This window comes from Drosophila mauritiana, chromosome 2L (assembly GCF_004382145.1).
Source record: "Drosophila mauritiana strain mau12 chromosome 2L, ASM438214v1, whole genome shotgun sequence".
Taxonomy (NCBI): domain Eukaryota; kingdom Metazoa; phylum Arthropoda; class Insecta; order Diptera; family Drosophilidae; genus Drosophila; species Drosophila mauritiana.
In genome coordinates this window covers 21,657,562-21,679,155 of record NC_046667.1, presented here as the reverse complement: position 1 = coordinate 21,679,155, position 21,594 = coordinate 21,657,562, and the positions used below count along the sequence as shown (strand labels likewise).

At 40.4% G+C, this 21,594-nt stretch overlaps 1 protein-coding gene across 2 annotated transcripts; it reads right to left on the bottom strand.

Annotated features, from left to right (window-relative positions):
• Positions 1-19,656: 19,656 nt before the first annotated feature.
• On the bottom strand, positions 19,657-20,742 carry LOC117143997 (mitochondrial import inner membrane translocase subunit TIM50-A). Of its 2 annotated transcripts, XM_033308958.1 has the most exons (2): positions 20,206-20,742; positions 19,657-20,145 (listed from the first exon to the last, which is right to left on the bottom strand). In XM_033308958.1, exons 1-2 carry the CDS (start codon positions 20,705-20,707, stop codon positions 19,676-19,678), a joined length of 972 nt encoding a protein of 323 aa, XP_033164849.1. In that variant the 5' UTR covers positions 20,708-20,742; the 3' UTR covers positions 19,657-19,675. The 2 variants fall into 2 exon arrangements, with proteins under 2 accessions (XP_033164849.1, XP_033164839.1); XM_033308948.1 differs by having other exon boundaries at positions 19,657-20,742.
• Positions 20,743-21,594: the final 852 nt, after the last annotated feature.

Below are 21,594 nucleotides of genomic sequence, written 5' to 3'. Positions count from 1 at the left end.
TTGCATACACGAAGCGAAATTGATCAACAACTGCGAACCTATACTTTTGGTAAGCGCACAGATCAGAAGTCACCAGATGGTACTATGGTCAAGAACGCAAGAAGCGGGAGTTTTCATTGCGCATGAAGTGCCACTTTTGTGGCAAACCAGGCCATAAGAATCAAAATGGGTGTAGACACGACGGCAGCCAATATTAACCCTACACATAGCAACTCTACTCCAAAGCGGGACATGCCAACTATAAAGATCTACCAAATGGGTGAGGCCGATCCATATTTTTCTGATTCAGGAGCTGAGTGTTCCCTATTAAAAGAAAAACAATAGAGAATGCTGTAGTCGCGTTCCCCGACTATCAGATACCCGTTAATCAGCTTGTGCAAACGCGAAATTCAATCATTTTTCTGGGATCGATAGATATCGATAGATATTGGCGAGTAAAATGAAAAAAGAAATGAAAAGCTGAACTCGCAGAAACATTGAAAGCCAAAGTTGGAAGTGCTTTAAAGTTTATAAATGGTATTCCAAATAGCCGAGTTCTACATTTAGTCGATTATCAGTTTATATCGATGATATTTTGATCGTAGCACAAAGAAGGAGACTTTTATTAGACTTAACGACGATATGCAGCACTAGATAGCCAGTGCTGGCTTTTCCTATAACATGAACAACAACTGCATGGAAAGATACAGAGAAATGGCCGAAATAGGTGCCTGCCAGTAATACCGCGAGCATTCTGGGGGTCCATGATAAACCATGTCCCTGAAGCTATCATGCACTTGGGTTGGAAAAAGACCTTGGATATACACGCAATATTGGTTTCAAAATATGTCCAAATGCGTGCGAAAATTTGTGGAGAATTGCATTACATGTAAATTGTCAGTCAACCTCAGGCAAAGTCGAAATGGAATTGCATTCCATATTGAAAGTCTCCATACCACGGCACACAGTGCATATCAGCATATGTAGATATGCAGCGGCAAATTAAGTGGTAAGAATGACATCAAAGAATATGTGATACTTCGTAAAGACGCTAAGTATGTTCTTCTGCATAACACATTCTGCCTCGACACTAACAGCTGCGTTGAGGCATCTTTATGCATTTGTGCATTTTTGGTGTTCCGAGTTGGTTGATAGCGACCGCAGTGTTACCAGCAGTAACTTCAAACAGTTTTAGTTTTGTAGTCTCAACGGATGCTAGCCGCGCAAATGGCCAGGCTGAGCGCGTGATGAGCTCTTTGAAGGCTATGCTAACAGCTGTAGAGACGAGAAAGAGATCATGGCTGGTAGCTTTACATTAAGTTCAGTTGGCTATGAATTGCACGGCCAATAGAGTCACAAAAAACAGTCCTTTGGAACTATTAACTGGTAAAAAAAGCCACTGGACCACTGGTTATGATATTAATAGAGGAAGAACAGTTCATGTTCATATCATGCTAAGTTGTAAACTGAATGAATGAAATAAATGAAATGTTATCCTAAATGTTATGTTAGAACCGAGTATCCGTCAAATATTATTTATTATACCAGTTATTCGTAGTATACTAGATTCGTTGAATCGGTTGTAATAGGCAGAATAAGCGATTCTTTACGCCAATGGAAACATAGAACCTTGCCTAGCTACTTACATTATACAGTATATATACATTACTCGTATATCCTACATAAAAAATAATTTTCAAGATTTTTTTTACATTTAACCCAACTAAAGCGAATGCTTTCTTAAAGGGTCCAAGTTGCGAATACTTCTTGCTGGAATATTTGTATTAATTAACCCCAACAAATAAGAATTATCAAGGTTTCCGTTCAATACATCATTAACCAACTGTCCCATCATTAACCAACTGTAACCCAACTGTCGAAGGCCAACTGTCCTCCAAGGGACAAAGCAACACTGGCTGCGATACGATGGACGGGGATCAGAGTATTGTAGGGACTGAAGCCGTTCAAGAATATTGACTTGGACGGTGGCAGTTGGACTCTAGTTAATAAAAGCATATTCCACCCTAGATCGGACGAAGGCAAAGTACAGAGGTGGACGCGAGTACGGATCTATAAACTCAACGTATTTACTATCAAAAAGAATCCCCAGGTCGACAATCTCATCTAACAAGGACAAAGTGGAATTATTTATTTAATTACTGAGAAGAAGCAATTCTAGACAAGCATTTGCTATATGTAACAACATTGCATTTGTTGATATTTAAAAGAAGTTAATTTTTAGTGCCCCATTTCAAATTCTGTCCAAATCAGACTGAAACAAGAAGCTGTCTCTAATAGTGTTAATTGTCATCTAGATTTTAGGATCATCTGCGTACAGCAGGTAATTCGAGAATTGTAAGCAATAACAAACGTCATTGAAAAAAATAATGAAAAGCAGAGGAGCCAGATAACTACCTTGAGGAAGTCCGGAAGTAGCTTCAGACTGGTCGGAAACAAGCCCACTGATCTCGACACAATATTTCCATTTCTTTCAATTTAAAAAGAAAGAGTCAATACCAAGAGTCAATACCAATTGCTCTGTAGTTGGAGACAGCAGTTTAACTACAACTTTTGTGAATCGGCATGATCTTGGAAATTTTCCATTTAGAAATAAAGATACCCATAGATAATGATGACGAAAAAGGCATCCTAAGAGGCAGAAACCTGCTCGAAATACACTTTTTAGAAAAAAGGATGTCGGGATTAAGGGGATCATTAAAGTGCAATGACGACCCAATATTTAAGCTTTTCGGAATCTTTCCTAACATATCTAGGTCATTCCATGCAACAGCCGATTTAAAGTTTGTAGAGAAATGGAAAGCAAATAGGTTGCAGATGCCAACATCATTATGTATTATTACATAAAAATAAATATAACTATAATTGTAAAAAAAAATTACAATAAAAATAAATATAACTTCGAAGTTGAAGTGGGCTTGGCAGGGCTATCGCAACTGATAGCGTACTCAGTAGTTCAGTACTCAGGGAGACATGTTTGCGTTTATATCGGAGGATTGGAATATCTTAAGAGCGAAGTTTAAGAGAACAATGTTATAAAGAGAGGAGCTCCCGAAAAATAGGAGTAATTGGAGAATCCTGAGACGATTGTGTGGGCGGAAGTTTTTGTTATCTCGTTGGCTCGCCAAGTGATCGAATGTTCAGGGGACGTGGCTCGCCACAGAGTCTAGACTTTGGAACATGATGCTGTCCGTAATGACAGCTAAGCTTAATCGAAGGGCTCTCGATCTTTGATTATTTGAGTTTGTACTCAGACATTAATGTGTGTGTGTGATTGTTTACAGTAGTGTGTGTGGTTGGGGAGTTGTGGGTGTAGAATGGATATGTTACTATATGTGTGTCATCGCTGAAGGTATTGGCGAAGCATCTATTTTGGAATTAATAGAGCGCCAGAATGTGCCAGTTGATTTCAACTTCAGAGATATACTGATTATATAAGACATTTTTTCTCTCTTTTTTCTTTTTTACCTCTTATTGGTTTGTAAGATTCTTAACTGCGGAAGTACTTTTATATACCACGGCCACTTGTAAGAACAAAGTAGTATAGCTGTCAAGAGTCGATCTGAGGGCTAATAAGAAGTTGTTACAGTATGTCTCAAGGCAAGCATTCGACAGTAGGGAGACCCAATCAAATGATACAAGGGAATTTTTATTTTCATTTAAGTTTGCAGAATATAGATTACGTTTTGGAATTTCCTTAAGAGACGAGAGAATATTTAAAAACTCTATGCTAAAACATAATGTCTGGGGATGAACATCACAACTAAGAGAGAACTGGTATAAATCAAATCAACTAACTTGCGCGAAACATTGAAAACATTATTTATTTGAGCGAAAAAAATAACAACAATTTCATGGGACAGGTGTACATTGCTATAAACCAAGAATGAGGAATGCGAGTCAATTGTCCTTTCGACAGAGCCACCCATTATCCATCGGATTATCCATCCAAGTTGGCAATAATATGGGAGATGTTATCCGTGTGGGCCTGATAAAGAGAAGCGTCTCTCCTACGGGGTATATTAGAAGCCACAATGAACAATAAACAATTTCCCATCCGTGCAGGATACGGATACCGCAAACTTATCCAAAATAGAGTCGTCCTCGAAGATTTCGACGAGTGTACGAGAACAATTTGGACGTTACCAAATGAGGTGTTTTTAACAAATTGTTGTAATATATTTTGTGCCATACTTCTCGAAGCCCTTGCTCACGTATCTTATTTTTAGTAACGCTGTGTGCGGTTTTTACATCGTAATTAACCAAAATTAGATCAACGTAATAAAGGTCTTAGCACAGAGAATTTTGCTGTTGCACTGCGCCTAGCCTATGCCTTACAAACAAGTGCCAGCATTTTTACAAATTTTTGTATGCTTTCGGATAAATCAATTTACGAGTAAACTAAGCTGGGGTAGCACAGTCCACAATATATTTGTATAAAAACCATTTGTATGAGTATATGTAGATTAATGAGCCAGACACAACAGCTGACAATTGTTAAGGCCAATTAGCAAAGTGGACCCATCCAATCGTGAGGAAGGAAAACTATTCAGAATAGATTCAGGGAGATGGCTGTGCCATGCCGCCCAACGAATGTTATGAAGGATTAAAATAAGAAAGATGTGCAAATATAATATTTTACAAAGCGGAAAACTTTTGTCCTGCGCCGGGAGTAGAAAGTGGTTATGACCGGGGCTCGGGCCGAATAGCGAACGGAACATAAGCATGTCGATGTGGACTGGCATGGGTCTGATTCTGGGACCCAGACAGAGACGGGCTCTCCAGGGCCACTACGACCAACAAAGGTAACCAGACAGAAGCTCCAACTGGAGATTGCAGCACTCGGGGATCGTGGCATCGGTGGGTGGGAGTTGTGAGGATGAAACTGGTGTTTCGGGGAGGACTGGCACTGCATGGCAGTATTGTCAAAATAAATCAATCGGTTTTATGTTGTTTTCTGGAATTTCTGTTCTGCTCTTTTGTTATATTGTTGCACACCGCCATCTACATCAGGACGCCCGCCCGTTTGCCGAGGATGCACCACGAACAACAAAGCAACAACTACAGCTTCAGCTTGCGGTAGCATAAATCAGCTGGCCGTTGGACCCATTTATGAAAGGATAAGCCACAACACGCAAACAAGCTGAAGGAGGATCCCCGAGGTGAGTGGACGGATGGTGGCGGCTCATAAAAATTCAAAATCCAACAAAAATATGAAAACGGAATACTAGTGTTTAGATGGCAGGCCCCTTTCTAGAAACGTCTGATTTATCTAGATTGCAATTAAGAAGTCTCAAAAGTTCCTACCACATTTGAGCATCATTTAAGAAAATAATTCAAAACGGTGTTGGACGCAGCGTCTCTTTAATTCTTTATATCAGCTCTTCATAATTGTTCCCAGTTCCCAGTTCCTTTGGCCAGAACTTTAGCTATGTGCCTGATGCGGATATAGAACGGGTAAGGGGAAGCTGGTTTAACAAAACTTTACTCTATCTCGTTCGAAGCGTCCAAAGGGATTTCCTTTTAGGATTTTCACAAACTTTCACCAAAGGTAAGTAAACATCCTCCACACTCTTCTCAAAGACACATTCTGCAAGCCTCGCCACACATAAAATTCAGTCCGAATACGTGGACTTGGCTATGTGGCATGCTCTGCTCTAATGGAGCACATACCGCCGGCACATTTGCCCTGACTATTTAATCCCTAATAACTTTTGAGCAAGTGACTTAACTACGCGCACAAAGTGTCCGAATTCATCATCGTTGTGTTGGCATTGAGTTTAGGAATAGGACGGAGTTATTTGCTGCGCGGATTTGCGGGCAGTCCCTGACCTCAGCCTTTGTTTCCAGTCAAGTCATACGAAATATCAAGTCATTTCAAAATTACATAGAAGTAAAACGCCTTGAACATGAAAATTCATGAAAATCAATTTATACACGCCCTTGCTGCTAAAATAAAATAATAATAATGTCATAATTATACCAGTATATTATACTAATAATTACAAGACTAATAATGTATCCATGATTAGTGGGAATGTGTGTAATAGGTAGGAGGAAGGGTTTCCCTACCATATTAAGTATTTATGGTATATCCATGATCAGGATCCCAAGCCCATAGAAGTCGATCTGGTCATGTCCGTCCGTCTGTCCGTCTGTCCGTCAGTCCGTCCGTCCGTATGAACGTTGAGACCTCAGGAACTACAAAAGCTTGAACTTGGAGATTGGACATGCAGATTCATAGAATCAGGCAGCGCGATTATTTGTCTTGCAAATTTCTATCGATATACCAGCAAAATTTTGTCCACGCCCCTTCTAGCGTCCAGAACTGTTCAATCAGATTGTTGAATTATTAATCTAACCTTTTCGGCTTATAATAAATAGTATAATATTGGCATTAGATACTTTAATAACTTGTTTATCAAGACAAACAATCGAATTGTCATTCAACAAAAGCGACAGGCTGAGTCCGAAGAACATAACATCAAAAATAAAACTAATAATAATTAAAACTATAACACAAATCGAAATCTGTCAAATCTAAATTCTTGAAACTATATACTACTCAAAAAATATCACTGTAGGAACAAATATTGCGAGAAATTTCTTTTTATGGTATATCGATAGAAATTGGCAAGCAAAATAATAAAACATCATACAAATTTTCAAAAACGTGCATGTCATTTATGGGAGATTTGTGGGCGGCTGGGTGGATTGAGTGAGTGGGAGAACTTCTTTCTGTGGCACTTCCGGTTCGAAAAAAATTTAGGCAGTATTCACGCAAAGATGGTTCTTAACTTAAAAATTATTAAAAACCAACTACATTAAATTTGTATGCCCTACAGCGAAACTTTGTGTCCCCAGAGAAATTATTCGTGGAATTAAAATTGTCTAAATAATGTATGCCGAAGGTGGTCATGGCCAAGAAAAAACAGGTTAGGAAATTTTGAAATTATGATGGCAATTTCCCTAGTCTAAGGGAACTTACCAAAAGAACAACCAAATTAAGCTGGCTCGGCAAACTGATTTGCTGGCGGCCGACCGAACTTTGATTATGCCGCCGTTTCACTTCATTCGTTGTTACGTCATTCAACCACCACCATCAAGCAGCACCCCTCCTTCTCAAATCGTTAAGTGTTTTCATCCTGAGTCTCAACTTGGTATTCTTCGAGCAAGAAATTTATGTGACCAATTTAATTTTTTAAATTACCGCAAGAAGTCCATTTCCGTTTTTAATTTTCATAAATTTCACTCAAGTATTGCCAAGAAGACTTGTTCGCGTGGGCGCTAAGTGTGTCATGTTTATTGGGCACAATATCTTCGGGAGTAATGAAAACTTGAATCAGGTTTTATGATAATTTGAAATTAAAAACTTTGAGCTGGCCATGCGAACTTATGGGGCACGGAAAACAACGTCCAGCGCAAGTAAATCAACTGTAACTCATCGATGTCCAAAAGGCAACAGGCGAAACTTGCTTCTTTGGCGCAGCAAAAAACACACAACACATTGTGGGGAAACTAAATTCGGATCATCTGTAAGTTTGCCTTTTGGCCAAATTTATGGGAGCTTTCCGTACCTATTGTTGTTGCTATATTTCTTGGGCGCCTTCAATGCACAGTTTTCCGCCCCGGCCGCTTTTTACACTGGCTCTTCCCTACTTCCTTCGGTCTCCGCTTCCGCCTATCTAGCTTTGCCGGAAAGCGAAGATGGCAGCCGAAGCTGAAACATGCGCATTCAATGGGTTGGACCGTTCCACCCATCCACCTTTTTACCCCATAAACCCTTCTGCAACCTCTTGCTATTCATTTCCAGGCGGCGTGTGTGTGTGCAGAGATTTAGCGTTTTATACTTGACATATCCAAAAGTTTTGAGTTTTAATTTATGACGCCGCCGCTTCTATTCGAGCTATGCGACAACCTAAACGCCCTTTAACAGGATGTCTAGTCATTGTCTGTGCCCATCGACTTTTAGGGCTCAGAACGTACACAGCTCGTATTAACAAAGCTGTTTTTAAGAGTTAAGTAATAACTCCTTGGGAGTGAAACACTCTTACATCTCCCAGATGTACGCTAACTAATTTGGAGGTTTTTTACTTGGGTTTCGTAATTGCATATTGTCCCGACCGTGCCAATCAATATTGCAAAGCTTTCTGTCGCAGTCGGCAAAATTGCACTTCAAAAGATTGGGGAATAAATTTGGCATGCCTATTTGCAATCAACTCAGAGTGCCGCTTATTTTTCTCATGAACTAGTCGCGACTGATGAGCGAGTAATTTCATTAGGGGCTCCCTAACTCCCCAATAAAGAACATCTATATTCCTTGGTTCAATTCAACGGGCAAAAGGTCGCTGACGACCCCAGGGGCAGCCCCATTACCTCATGGATAGACCTAATCCGTGGTTGGTCTATGGCCTGGCGGAAATTGGTACTCCATGCTCGCGAAGGAAAGTCCTAACCACAGCATCACGCTTATTACCGTTAGGTAAAGGTTCCATTGTTTCCGGAGAAGTGAGATTCGATTTGTTTATGCCGCTGGTTGTCGCGAGGTAGTGAAAAATTATTGCTGGGGGAAGTACTCCCAACGGCCTTCGTGTGAATCCCTCAAGGAAAAGTTTATTCACTTTCCTGAAGAGGGGGGAAGGAAACCATAATATCGCAGTACTCTGTTTACACCTCTTCATGCCTGGTGCAGCTCAGTCCTTAAAATTGTTGAATACAACAATTTTATAGAAAAACATTCCTGGTTTTTACAAGGCGCGAAACGAATGGCTGGCTGTTACCGATAGAAATTGACAGGACAAACAATAAAACAAAGGAAAATAGAAACAAGAGAGAATGCTACAGTCGAGTTTCCCGACTATCACATACCTGTTACTCAGTTAGTGTGAATGCGATCGCGATATTCTATAATTTTGCTAGGATATCGATAGATATTGGGGAATAACATGAGAAAAAAGTGTAGGCGTGACCGGCTTGGCGGCTTTGGGGCGTTAGAGTGGGCGTGGCAAAAGTTTATTGGCAAATCGATAGAAGAAGAAAAAATCCAACAATTTCTTCAAAAAAACAAAACTTGAGCTGCGTCTTTCTATCTCCAATCCGTATGCTGAATCTCATACGGACAGACGGGCATGGTCAGATCGTTTCGGCTATTGATCCTGATCAAGAATATATATAATTTATAAAGTCGGAAATGCTTCCTTCTGCCTGTTACATACTTGTTACCGAATCTAGTATACCCTTTTACTGTACGAGTAATAATGATCAATATAAATATATGAAGGGATTAAAAAATAGCTACCCTTTGAAATTGTTAAAATAACTTAACGGGAAATGAAAAAATATTTCCAAAAGTGTGTCTTGAATGAACACATGCATATGTGGCTTAGAGACTCGCTAAAATTTAATTTTTGCAGTCCATCGTCTTAACAAAAGTGGAAGAGCCTCAACAAATATTGAATAAAACAAAATATTCTGAAAATATTGGTTTCAATGTCGGGGGTGTTGTTTTGATCAAGGGGTTGGCAATAGAAAATGTACCTCATTACTTGAAGTCACCAAATTAGAAGCCTTTACCTTTAAAAATATGGTTTAGGACTTCCGGCATCGTTATAAGGACCAATTTTCTGAAAGCTAATTTTGAATCCGATAGGTTTACGAATTAAATCAGGGATCAGTACAAATCAGGAGTACACTATATATACAAGAAATCAACATGCTTGATCGCATATATAGTTTCTGAAATCTCGTCTTTGCCTTAACGATCCCTTTTCGGCAAACAACAATTCCGAAAACTTTTATTTTCTTGCTAATTTTGCGATCGATCGCGCATTTCTGGTAAATGCGTAGTGGGCCAAGGCGAGAAGCAGCAGCAGGAGCCGTAGATGAACTTTATTTAATGACCCTAGTTCTGGAACGGTTTCACCAGCCAGACATTGCATCAGCGCCGTGGGTATAAGGGGTACCGCTTTACACGTTTTGTTGTAACCAAATGGGTTTTCAAAAATTCAGAAATTATTACGAGTGACTTTTTAAAAATTAATTTCCGCTTCTGCGAGACCTTCCAGACGATACTCCTGGAAACAACGAAAACAAGGAAGACATTTGGAAAGTCGCCTTGATTGCATGCAAAGGGGCTAGCACCCAAGCAAGTGGCTCTGAATCCCCATCCTCTTCAGTCAGCAGGATGTGTGGATTTTCCGGCATTTTGGCGGCATGGCCCATTTTGTTTATTTCTTGAGGTGCGGCAACAAGCATGGGCTACCCACTCCTTGGTTTGGATTGTGCACACTACTCGACTCTATTCTGCATTCCACGCAAATCGGCTGGCATTCGGCTGCTCTAGCCATTAAGGGTTTGTTCAAATGGATGCGGTAGGTGCACCCGTTTGAACACGTGTGGGAGCCCGGATCGTATCAATTGTGTGTGATGGTCAAAAGTCATTTCAAGAGCACTAAATTATTATTATCTTCGAGAAGTTTCACATGCTCGACATTCATCCGAAATACTCGGGCGACATTGAGTTGGAGTGGGGTAGGGGAAATGAGCCCCCGAGCACAGCGGAGGGCAGTGCAGGATGCTTCCAGAAATAATACTTTGGATTTGAGTGTGCAATGGCATGAATCGTTTTGATGCTTACACAAAACTTTGTTGGCAACAAAGGAATGCAAAATATGTATTATTTTAATGCATATAAAATCAGAGCTCTTATGTACCATATACAAGGCCAAACTGAACGATGCAGTGACCAACTATATCAAATATAATAACATAACAAACGTAAAGAAGAGAGAATGCTGTGGGCGTGGCAAGCAGTCTTTTGGCAAATCGATTGAAATTCGCAAAAGCTTATATGTTACACACTTTTCAACGAATCTACCATTTTACTCTATATCACACAAGTAACGTACCATAGTCACCAGACCCAGCCAGCAACCTATGTAGAATGAGATACCTGTTCTTTGATTTGTCAATAACAGAAGTTCAGATGAAGTAAGTCCTTCCCACGGTTTCTATCGAAGGCACGATACCTGAAACCATTTACACGTCGACAGCGGACATGAACAATTTTCAAACTTGTAAACAATGGGTCCAGAATGTCAACCCATTCATCAGCATAAAAGCTTTGAACAGTCCGAGTCGAATAAGATGCAACCTGGAAACTTATTTATCAGGCCACAGTTTTGACCAATCAAAATTGTTTGATCAAAGTCCACCTCCTCTGCTCTCGTCGCTATCAACCGATAAAAGCCATAATAAGAATAATACATTTCTTAAAAATGAAAGACATTACCAAATCGTTTTTTTATATAACCCGCAGCGAAAAACGTAATTTACATACGAAACATCAATTCGGTTTCAGGAAGTCACATTGAACAATTTCATCGCGCAGTCAATCTCAGGACACACGGCTTTGAGTCCAAGCTCCACACAGTGGCAGTCCTTCTCGACGTTAAGCAAGCCTTCAACAAGGTCACAAATTAGGGCTCCCCACTACGCAAGTTTGAGGTGGTGAGAGCCTGCTGTCTCGCGCGCGGTTGTTCCACAAGGAAGTGTACGTGGGACCTTCCTGTACACCCTCTACCCAGCAGACATGCCGGTTCCCACAGTACTCCCTTGGTCACGGTACTGGTGGCTACATACGCTGACGACATAGCTATGCTTGCGTCCACATGCCACTGCAACCGCAGCGAATGCTGTATAGGAATGGCTGCACAACATTGAAGTCCGGGCACCTAAGTGGAACACAGCCATGAACGGTGCCAAGTCCGCTTAAGTCCTACTCATCAAGGCGATAATAAATCCTACATGGACCCATGCCATCCAAATATGGGGAACGGCCTCCAAACACCAACTGGAGAGGCTAAGAACTATTCAAACACGTGATGCTCGGCGTGCGTCCGGGTTTCCTTAATACGTCTCCAATTAAGTTATCCTAAGGAATCTCCTGATAACTCTGATTGGCGATCCGAGCAGTCGATACGCAGACACACCCAAGCACAATGGCGAATAGTCTAGCCAGTCCTCTTCTCCTTCGACGTCTCAAGAGGACCCAACCCACTGATCTCCGTACCCGTATAATTTCTTAAGCGGTAAATATTCCTAAGTAACTTGTAAATAATGTTATCTAGTTAAGGCTCCTTGTACCATACTTTAACTTTCCATATCATTTGCCCTGTCATGTTTAAAAGGCACTGAACGATTCCGACGCAAAGGGATTAAAAAAAGATTATACTCTTAACGACTTTTCGAATCACAGGGCAAAGTAAAAAACTAGACAGAATGTTATAGTCGAGATCCCCGACTATCAGATACCCTTTACTTAGCTGGTGGAAGTGAGAATTTTGTTTTTTATATCGGCAGAAATTAGGAAAAGGGAAACATGAAAACATCTTATTCATTTTCATCCGTTATCCTTTGCCGCTAATAATAACGTTACAAACTATCTTTTTAACACACAATTAGATCTACCTATATTTTCTCCCTTCTTTACTGTTTCCTATATCGCGCCTGTCTTCCCGGGAATCGAGCCGTACGATACACGGCTGCGCCCCTTGGTCGGTTGGTCGGGAGGTGTGGTGGTGCCGGAGTGATCTGCATCTGATCTTTTCGTAGGATGCATCTCTTTTTGCTCTCGTCTTGAATTTTCTTTACTTAAAAATCCTCTTTCTTGTATTCTTCGTGTCCTAACCGGCGTTACACAAGGGAGCCACTTTGGGCTTAGCTCGTGCTTTAATATGACCTTCACATGGAAACAAAACATCCGCTTGTAGTAATGTATGCAATATAACGTTTCTTGCCATTCGGACTTACCGGTACGAATCCGATCTTTAGAGTATCTCAAATATATTCTTAGTTGAAAGAAATCCTTATTTATTCCAAAAGTTGATATCAGAACTTCGTCAGTAGCTGTTACCTTGCATAGAGGTTTTTCTGTTTCATATCAGAAACTGAAAAAAGAAAAAAAATATATATATATGCATATAATAATAATACTAATAAAAATAATAATAATTATACCAATAATCAGGTGAAGTTAAAAGAAAAGCTTAGATATTTTCTATCCTGCGAAATTGGTTTGTTTTGCTCATGCGTGTTCACAAGAACCTTTCATTTTATTTCAGCTCAAAGCGCCAGAACACTATTTGAATGAAAATGACTTGGCCATTTCACAGGGCTGGTTAACTCAAACCAAATATCCAATTTAGTTGCGTTTTTGCATTTTCCATTAAGTCTATTAGGGGCAATTAGTAAATGCAAAAGAAATCTCAAACTAAATTGCGTCAAATACTAGAAATGTAAAATCTAATTGAAATGCAACTCCGAGCGAACAACACGCGCAATTTGCAAATGGATATTGTTTTTGTCTTTGAGGGCGCAAAAAAACAAGAGTCCCCGGTTGCGGTATTAGCCATTTCATTTCTTGTCTTTTTCACTCCAGCTAATTTTATCTCGAAAGTCATTTAATTGTTATTAGAAATTTTTGAGGTTCCACTTTCCTTCTTCTTCTGGCAGCTGACGCTAAGTGCTCCTAATTGAAATTTCGCACAGAGTTTTAATTGGACTTCTTCCATCGTGATATTGTTCACAAAAAGGCTTTTTCGTTAATTTTTGTCAAAACCTTGAGATAAATATGGTAAATAGAATTTTTCCCCAAATTAATCCAAGCCAAAACATTCGCAGAATAAACGAGAATACTTTTTGAATAACTGGTATTTATTTATTTAATAATTTTCCTTAGCGAACTAACAAGGTTTATGATATACTCGAAAACCTACCAACTACTTGATACCCTTCATTGTTTACAGGGCTTAAACATTTCCCCTTTTCGGGGTGGTTTAGCAGACGGCGCATGCAAGATGATTCGAATGATGATTTGAGATGATTCTTTGGAAAAATGCTTAGAAATAATAAGATAAAAAATGAGTTGATATTTTTCACATTTTTATTAGTCTTGTAAATTTCCATCGATTTCCCAAAAAAAAACTTTTGCCACGCCCACTCTAACGCCCTAAAGCCGACGAAACGGTCACGCCCACACTTCTGAACCATTTTTAAATGTTTTCTCATTATAATCCCCAATATCTGTCGATATCCCGCAAAAATGATGGAATTTCGCTTTGGCATTCAAACTAGCTGAGTAACGGGTATCTGATAGTCGGGAACTCGATTATAGCATTCTCTCTTGTTAGTAATAATTTTCTAAATACTCAAAATGCGTATACTTGCGTCAGCAGTGATAACTACTAAAGTATGAATAATTGCTATATTTGAGTAAATATCAGATTAAATAGTATACATATAATTCGTAAATTCGTAATTCCTAACGGTACAATACTCATCCGACACAATTAACTTTACTTACCTTATTTCCCGCTCCGCTCGCCTATTTGAACGAATTCACTCGACTAATGAATAAATGTGGGCAAATAGAAGTCTCTTAGAAGTCCCTTTCTAGGCTAGCCGACGTCCGAACACTGAATTCTCCAGTCGCAGCAATATCCTTTGTCAATATTCATTATATGAGTGTATACTTTGGTCGCTTGACAAGAGTCTCATAAAACGTGACGATAATCATAATTGATGCTTCAGTACAGAAAAAATTGGGATGGGCATAGAGGACTTTCTAGACCAACCGAATTAGAATTTGGCTTGCTAGTTAGCCCAACCCCGGAGACCCGATTCCTTTCGTTCACTTCTCTGTCTCACCAAATAAGGGTGAAATTGTTAATTGAAATTTGTGTATGGATTTGCTGGAACCTGCCCCCGACTCATTACGGCCGTCCTAGTATGTTGGCCTTCAATTTACCCAGGACCCAGACCTAGGAACAGCTGCGGAGCTCCAATTTGGGTGCTGCACCGACTGCCAATGATAAATCAGTAATATAGTACATATGTTTATCTTGCAGGCACCCCGACACAAACGCTGTAAATTTAAAATCAATGCTTTAGGCATAGGAAGGAACAAGCTTTTTTCATTGTTGCTCCTAGATTATCTTGCGGCTCCTCCTATGTCGTAAATCGTCGGTTGCTTCCGTCTTTAGTTCCCCAGGGTAGCGCGGTTCCAAAGTCTCCGCACGCAATCCATTATGGTATTAATTAACAGGAACAGGATCACCAATCAGGCGCTTGATTAATGATGTCACTCGGCATCGTAAATTTCGATTTGAACATGTGCAAATTTAGCGATGAAAATAAATGGGACTGAATGCAACGACGAGTCCACCGATTCCGCCCCCTACTCCTCCAACCCTTGTTGTCATTTTCGCCTTGGCGTATGCTTTGTGTTTGAACATAATCATACGTTAGGCCGACAACTGTAGGGCATACGAAGGGGCAGGAGTGGTGGTCCAAGTGGTGTGGGCCATCCTTCCGATGGTGCACCATTTTGGGGCAAGAGGAGGAGGCGGATGCATTAGGATGTGATTGTGTTGCTTGTTGCAGCCGCCTGTTGATTCATGTGGCGGTCGATTACATCCAATTCTCGTATTGCTTGACCAGTGACCATAGAATAAGAGCCAAATTGGGGAACCGGATTAATCGAGATGCAGTAACTCGATGTCTTAGGTCCTGTTCGGAATAAGTAAACTTAGTAGGTGATCTGATTCATTTCCGGGTACAGGGAACATTAGGTTTCTATTACAAAATTACAACATTTTCACCGCGCCCACTGTATCGCCGTCAAGCCGTGCGTTTTGAAATAATTTTGATTATTTCATTTTATTGTTTTTCCTGACTAAACAACTACTGCAAAGTACAATTAAACATAAAAAGAGAGAGAATGCTATAGTCGAGTTCCTCGCCTATCAGATACCCGTTACTCAACACGTTTTGGCGTATAGATAGAAATAGGCAAGACAGAAAACAAACTTTCGTCAATGTCTATGAAACCTGGTCGCTAAAACTCAACTTTCTATCTTTTATTAAGAGCTCCTGAGATCGAGGCGGTTATGCGGGTTTATGCAAACCAACGCGCATGGCCCGATTGACACGGCTAGTGATTAGGATCAGGAATATATATATTTATAGGGTCGGAAACGATTCCTTCTACCTGTTACATACGCTTTTACTCTACGGAGGAGTAGACATTTCAATCTGTGCGTTTTATGGCTATATTTTGAAAATAAGTTAATCACAAACAAGCGAAAATTGCAAGCAGACGCTTGCATGGTCGAAATTTTACAATTTTCATTTTCAAATATATTTTGGCTTCATTTTGGCTTACAAACCAAAAAGGTCAAAGGACAGCCTGGGAATGCAGGGTGTTAAATGAGAACGAGGTGGAAGCCGCAGGTACTTCCAAATCGTGTAGTTGCCATTATAAATGGTTGCGTACTTCATTTCGGCCAAATTAATAACATGAGTAATTAATTTAATGCACCATCCGCAACCCCCACGAACAATATTTGTGCTTTGTTAGTGTGGAGAGTGGTGTTTTGGGCAGGGAGGGGGCTGCAAAGGCAATTTCGGTGCTTAGGATAAATAAATTGCGTAACAAATGAACCAATGCTTATTGCGATTGTTGCGTAAATTGCAGTGCATCGACAATGCCAAAATCTATGTTGGGCCAGCTGCACTCAAAATCTGGCAATGGTTGAAAATATTTCGGTCGCGGTGCAGCCACAGCCCCCGAAACTGCCCCATCGCACCCCAAAAGCTATGTGACCAATTTTAAATGGAATGTGTAATTAATCGCAAAGGATTCTGGTACCTTTTAAACGGTCTTCTCCGCCTCGAATGGATTTGGATTTATTATATCCGTTTCTCGTAGATTAAAGGGTATACCAGATTCGTCAAAGAATATACAACAGGTAGATGGATGCGTTCCCCACCTTATTCTTGATCAGGATCACCAGGCGAATCGACCTAGCCATGTCCGCAATTCCTAGCACATACTTTTGAACTTTTCTTTGATTTAATCATTTGTCTAGGCAATTCCCATCGGTATCTTAAAAATATTTAGGACATATCTATGAAACATCTACAAACCGCCCAATTCTGTCATAAGCACACTAAAACATGTATTGTCTTTTATTGTAGTATTCAATTCTTAATTTCTGTCGATATGCCGAACGAATCACTCACACTGCCTCAATCTGAGTAACGGGTATCTAATAGTCGAGAAAGTCGAATATAGTATTCGTTTTGTTTTGTTATTTTTACCGGTTCGAATGTCCCTTCACATTAATGCGTGCCTAGTTTATGGTGCGTAAACAAATGGATGAGTGCAGCAAAACATTCGTTTACCTTTTTGATTGTCGCATGCTGCGAAAGGATTAAATGGTTAAATAGAAAATGGGAGTCCTGCTGTCTCTCCCATAAATAAATAAATTTGGTCGGTAGCGTTATATTTATAGCCGTTACTCGTAGGGAAGAAGGGTATACTAGATTCGGTAGAAGACAGCGTTTGCGACCATCAAATTCCATATATTCCTGATCAGGATCAATAGCCGAGACGATCTAGCCATGTCCGTTCGTCCGTACGAACGTCGAGATCACAGAAACTATAAAAGCAAGAAGGTTGAGATTAAGCATATGTACATATTCTGGAGACCTAGACGCAGCGCAAGACCCATGTGCACATGGTTGTTGGTGTCCCTAGTGTATGCTCTTTCATAATATATAGTTTTTTTTTATGTTTTTGTATTTTTTTATTTTATGCCAAAATAAAGGGAATCTGGCCCAGTGTGATGTGGTGTGGCTACTAACTCTGACTACACTCTAACGCCCACACTTATGAAAAATGTTTTGATATTTTTTCATAAAAGACTAATAGTTAATTTCCATCGATTTGCCAAAAATCATTTCAATCACGTCCAAGCTTTTGAAAATTTTTAAATTTTTTCTCATTCTATTCCCCAATATCTATCAATACCAGAGAAAAATGATAAAATTGCGCGTTCGCAAATGCACACACAACCTTAGTAGCAGGTATCTGATAGTCGGGGAACTCGACTATAGCATTCTCTCTGGCTTTTCTTGTCAATGTGATGTGCTTTGGCAACAATTTTTTTGTAATTTTTCACTTCTATCAATATTCGAATATAAAAAAAAAATTAAAAATTAAAAATTTTTGTTCGACTCATAGAAAGACCCAAATACAAATAAAACAATGAAAACATAGCAAAACATTTTTCAAAATGTAGGCGTGGCAGTTTTGGGCGAACAACATCTGGAAACACCTTTGCACTACTTCTATGTATGTGGGTATCTGGAGGCATCTCCATGCCTAAGCTCAGTGTTTTAGCTCTATCGTTTCTGAGATCGAGGCGCTCATATGGCTATGAGGACAGACGGACGGACCGACAGACAGACATGGCCAGATCGACTCGGTTATTGATCCTGAACAAGAATATAAGTGTGGTCGGAAACGTTTCCTTCTGCCTGTTACCTACTTGTCAACGAATCTAGTACACCCTTTTACTCTACGAGTAAGGGTATGAAAACCATTAAAAACCATTAACTTTTAAAAAGTATTATTATTAAAAATAGCTTTTATAGTTTTATAGTTCCCCATATCCCGAAGTTCATGCGAACGGACGGACAGACATAGCCAGATCGAAGTGGTACTGTTTCTGATTTAAAATTACACCCCTTTCAACGAATCTTGTGTACTCTGCGATTAGGTATCTCCTGTTGTCTGATTCCTCCCGCTTAAAAGTTCGCTCTTGCTGTCGGCCAAGAATGTATATTCTCTATAATGCCAGATAAATCTCGATCGCCCAGATCCGAACGCCGAAATGGCGTTATGGCGTTGGCTATTTATGCCACAGCACCTTGCATGTGGTCCGCTTGTGGAACAACCGACTCCTCCTCCCCCTGACGACTGCGTTCTTTAAGAGTCCGAATCCTCTATGGAATGGCGGATGTACGTTACTGTTTGGGACGGGCAACTCGCCAACACTTTAGGGTGCAAATTTATGACCGCTTTTTTCAGCTGCAGGTATGCGCTTTTCCGGCCAAGTACTTAATTGATGTTGCGTCGCGTAAATTATGAACAAAACAAAAATTAAAGTGGACTCCATGCTGCTCCTTGGCTTTGTCGCTGGTGCTGCCGGTGGCGGAAATGCTTTCATAGCAAATGGTGGTGGCGGCGGTCCCATAAAATAACAACGCACCACCGAAGAGGCGACCACATACGTATACAAGCTTACATCCCATCCCGGCTTTGCCAACGGTAGTCAAGAGACTAAGCAGGCTGCTGCGAGGTCAAGCACAAAAGTGGTGCTCTACTCTCCGGATGTCCATCTGACTCCTACAGCGCTAAACCCTTTCCACCTGGTTCGGTTCGCATAAATTTTAAACTTTTTGCATCGTAAAGTGCCTCGAAAAGGATGGTGGTATGGGCAGCAACAGTGCGATCGCGCGACCTTTTGGGTGACCCTTCGTTACCTTACATGTGTTTCATTACCGCTTACCAGTTTAATAAAATAATCCGGACACATGGCAGTCAAGCCTTTCAATAATAAGTACAATATACATTTCTTAACTTCGGTTAACGGATATAAAAATCCAAACCTCTGTGGTTTTCCAACTGGCAAGTCAATGAAAATAATTTAAGAAACCAATAAAATGAAAAAAAGCTAAACAATTTTTAACATTTAAATTGCTAGATTAATTACTAGATTTTTTAGTTCCCGAGATCAAGAGGTTACTAGATAATAAATGCATAAACGAAAATTTATTTGATTGAAGACCCTCGAAGGGAGCGTCCCAATAAAGTCAAGTTCCACTGACGTTCACTAGTTGGTAAATTCTGAATGCTCTCCTGATTCTGCTCCTGCAGTCGACGTTGGTTGTCCTTAAACTGCTCAATGGGGTCCTCGAACTGGCGATAGTATCGCAGCACCTCCCTTACATCATTTACTTGGTGTTCGGCAACCAACTGCAGGAAAGCCGTGAGATCAAAGAGCTGGACATCATCATCGTTACCCAGCCACTTTGTGAGCACCAAGCTATTATCGGGATGCATGGGAGTGGTATACGGATCACAGTCCACCACTATCACACGGCTCAGATCCCTGTTAAGATAATCGAGGTTCTTGGTATGCTGACCCTCCACCAAGTCCGTGGCACCTCTTACTAGCCGATAACTTATGTAGCCATAGGGATCTAAAGCATCCAGAAGGGGAAATGCGGTCATACCCTGTTCTGAAGTATATATAACAATTTCAAAATTTCGACTGCACTGCTGAAGAAAGTAATCCACACCAGGTCGCTTTTTAAACCGCCACCCCGTCTGATAAGTCCAATCTGGATGCACCAGTACGTCTTTGATTTCCAGGACTAGTGAATAGGGAGGCTGTATATACGGCGGGGGGACAACGTTTGGCAGCAGCTTTGCCATCTGGGGTTCTTCCATCATTTTTTCATAATACTGAAGTGTGTGCCACATCCTCATTATGTACTGGCGGAACCAGGGAAGCTGACTGAACTCATCTTCTATGGGACCCCGATGGTCTTCCTCGGGCTTGCCCAGCTTATAGATGGCCCACATGACTATACTGAAGAGACTCCCCAGTACAATACTGTAGGTATAGAAATTCTTGATTCTACTTAACTTTGGTGGTGAATAGTTTTTGTCGCATCTCTGTACTGTTTTTCTAGCTGTATTAAGGCATATTTTCTCGCATGGACTCAGAAGACGGGTCTTCTTTTTCCCGATGTAGCCAATCGACTTATTTAAAGTTCCAAACCATACAATTTTATACATTTGAGTTCGACGTTATTTTTTATTGACTTAAAACACTAAGCCTTGACGTGTATGAGCGATTACACCCAAATCTAACACCTTGTTTCGGAAATCCACCTTGCAACCTTGCAGTATTTATATTGAAAAAAACAAGAGGGAACGTTATAGTCGAACATTACTTTGGCGTAAATTAAAAAATAACAATATCGTGGTGAAAACTAGTGACGATCCCAACCGGAAACCATAGTTCGAATTTAAACTTTTGTGTCGAAAAAAGATATTTCATTTAAATATGTCATTATTCGTCACTTTTTATCAAAATATTTGTTGCTCTCCGTTAAAGAAGGAGATTTCGGCTGCGCCTATGAGGCGGACATCTGTGTGCTTTATCTAAACTTTCAAGCCTTTATTGTTACTGAGATCTTGACGTTCATACGAACAGATAGCCCGACAGGCATACTGACAGACACGTATGGGCAGGATTCCCGTCCGCCTAAAAATCTTCGGAAGAACGAGCAAGCCCCCCAGAAGAGCCCATCGCAGCCCTCTCTTTCCGAAGACTGCTGCGGGTTTTTCGTGGTGTTTCCTTGTCGCTGCGATTAATCGGGCGAGTGAACGTAAGTGGGACAATTTCTCCCAGGGCCAAAATTAATGAATGTGACCCTGTGACCTTGGTCTAGACGTATATGCTGTTTGACTATAATTACCGCACTAAGCGATTTATTCGTCACTTGCTTTTTACCTCGTAAAGAGGTGCTTTCATTTGATTTACCAAATATGAACAGCTCTCATCCCTTTTGAATGCATATGGCCCATACAAATAATTTGACTTTATCCTATATCGGAACGTAAGCAGCACAGGTGGACGCAGGACCCCAGGTAGGAGCTGGTCATAATCAAGCAATGCC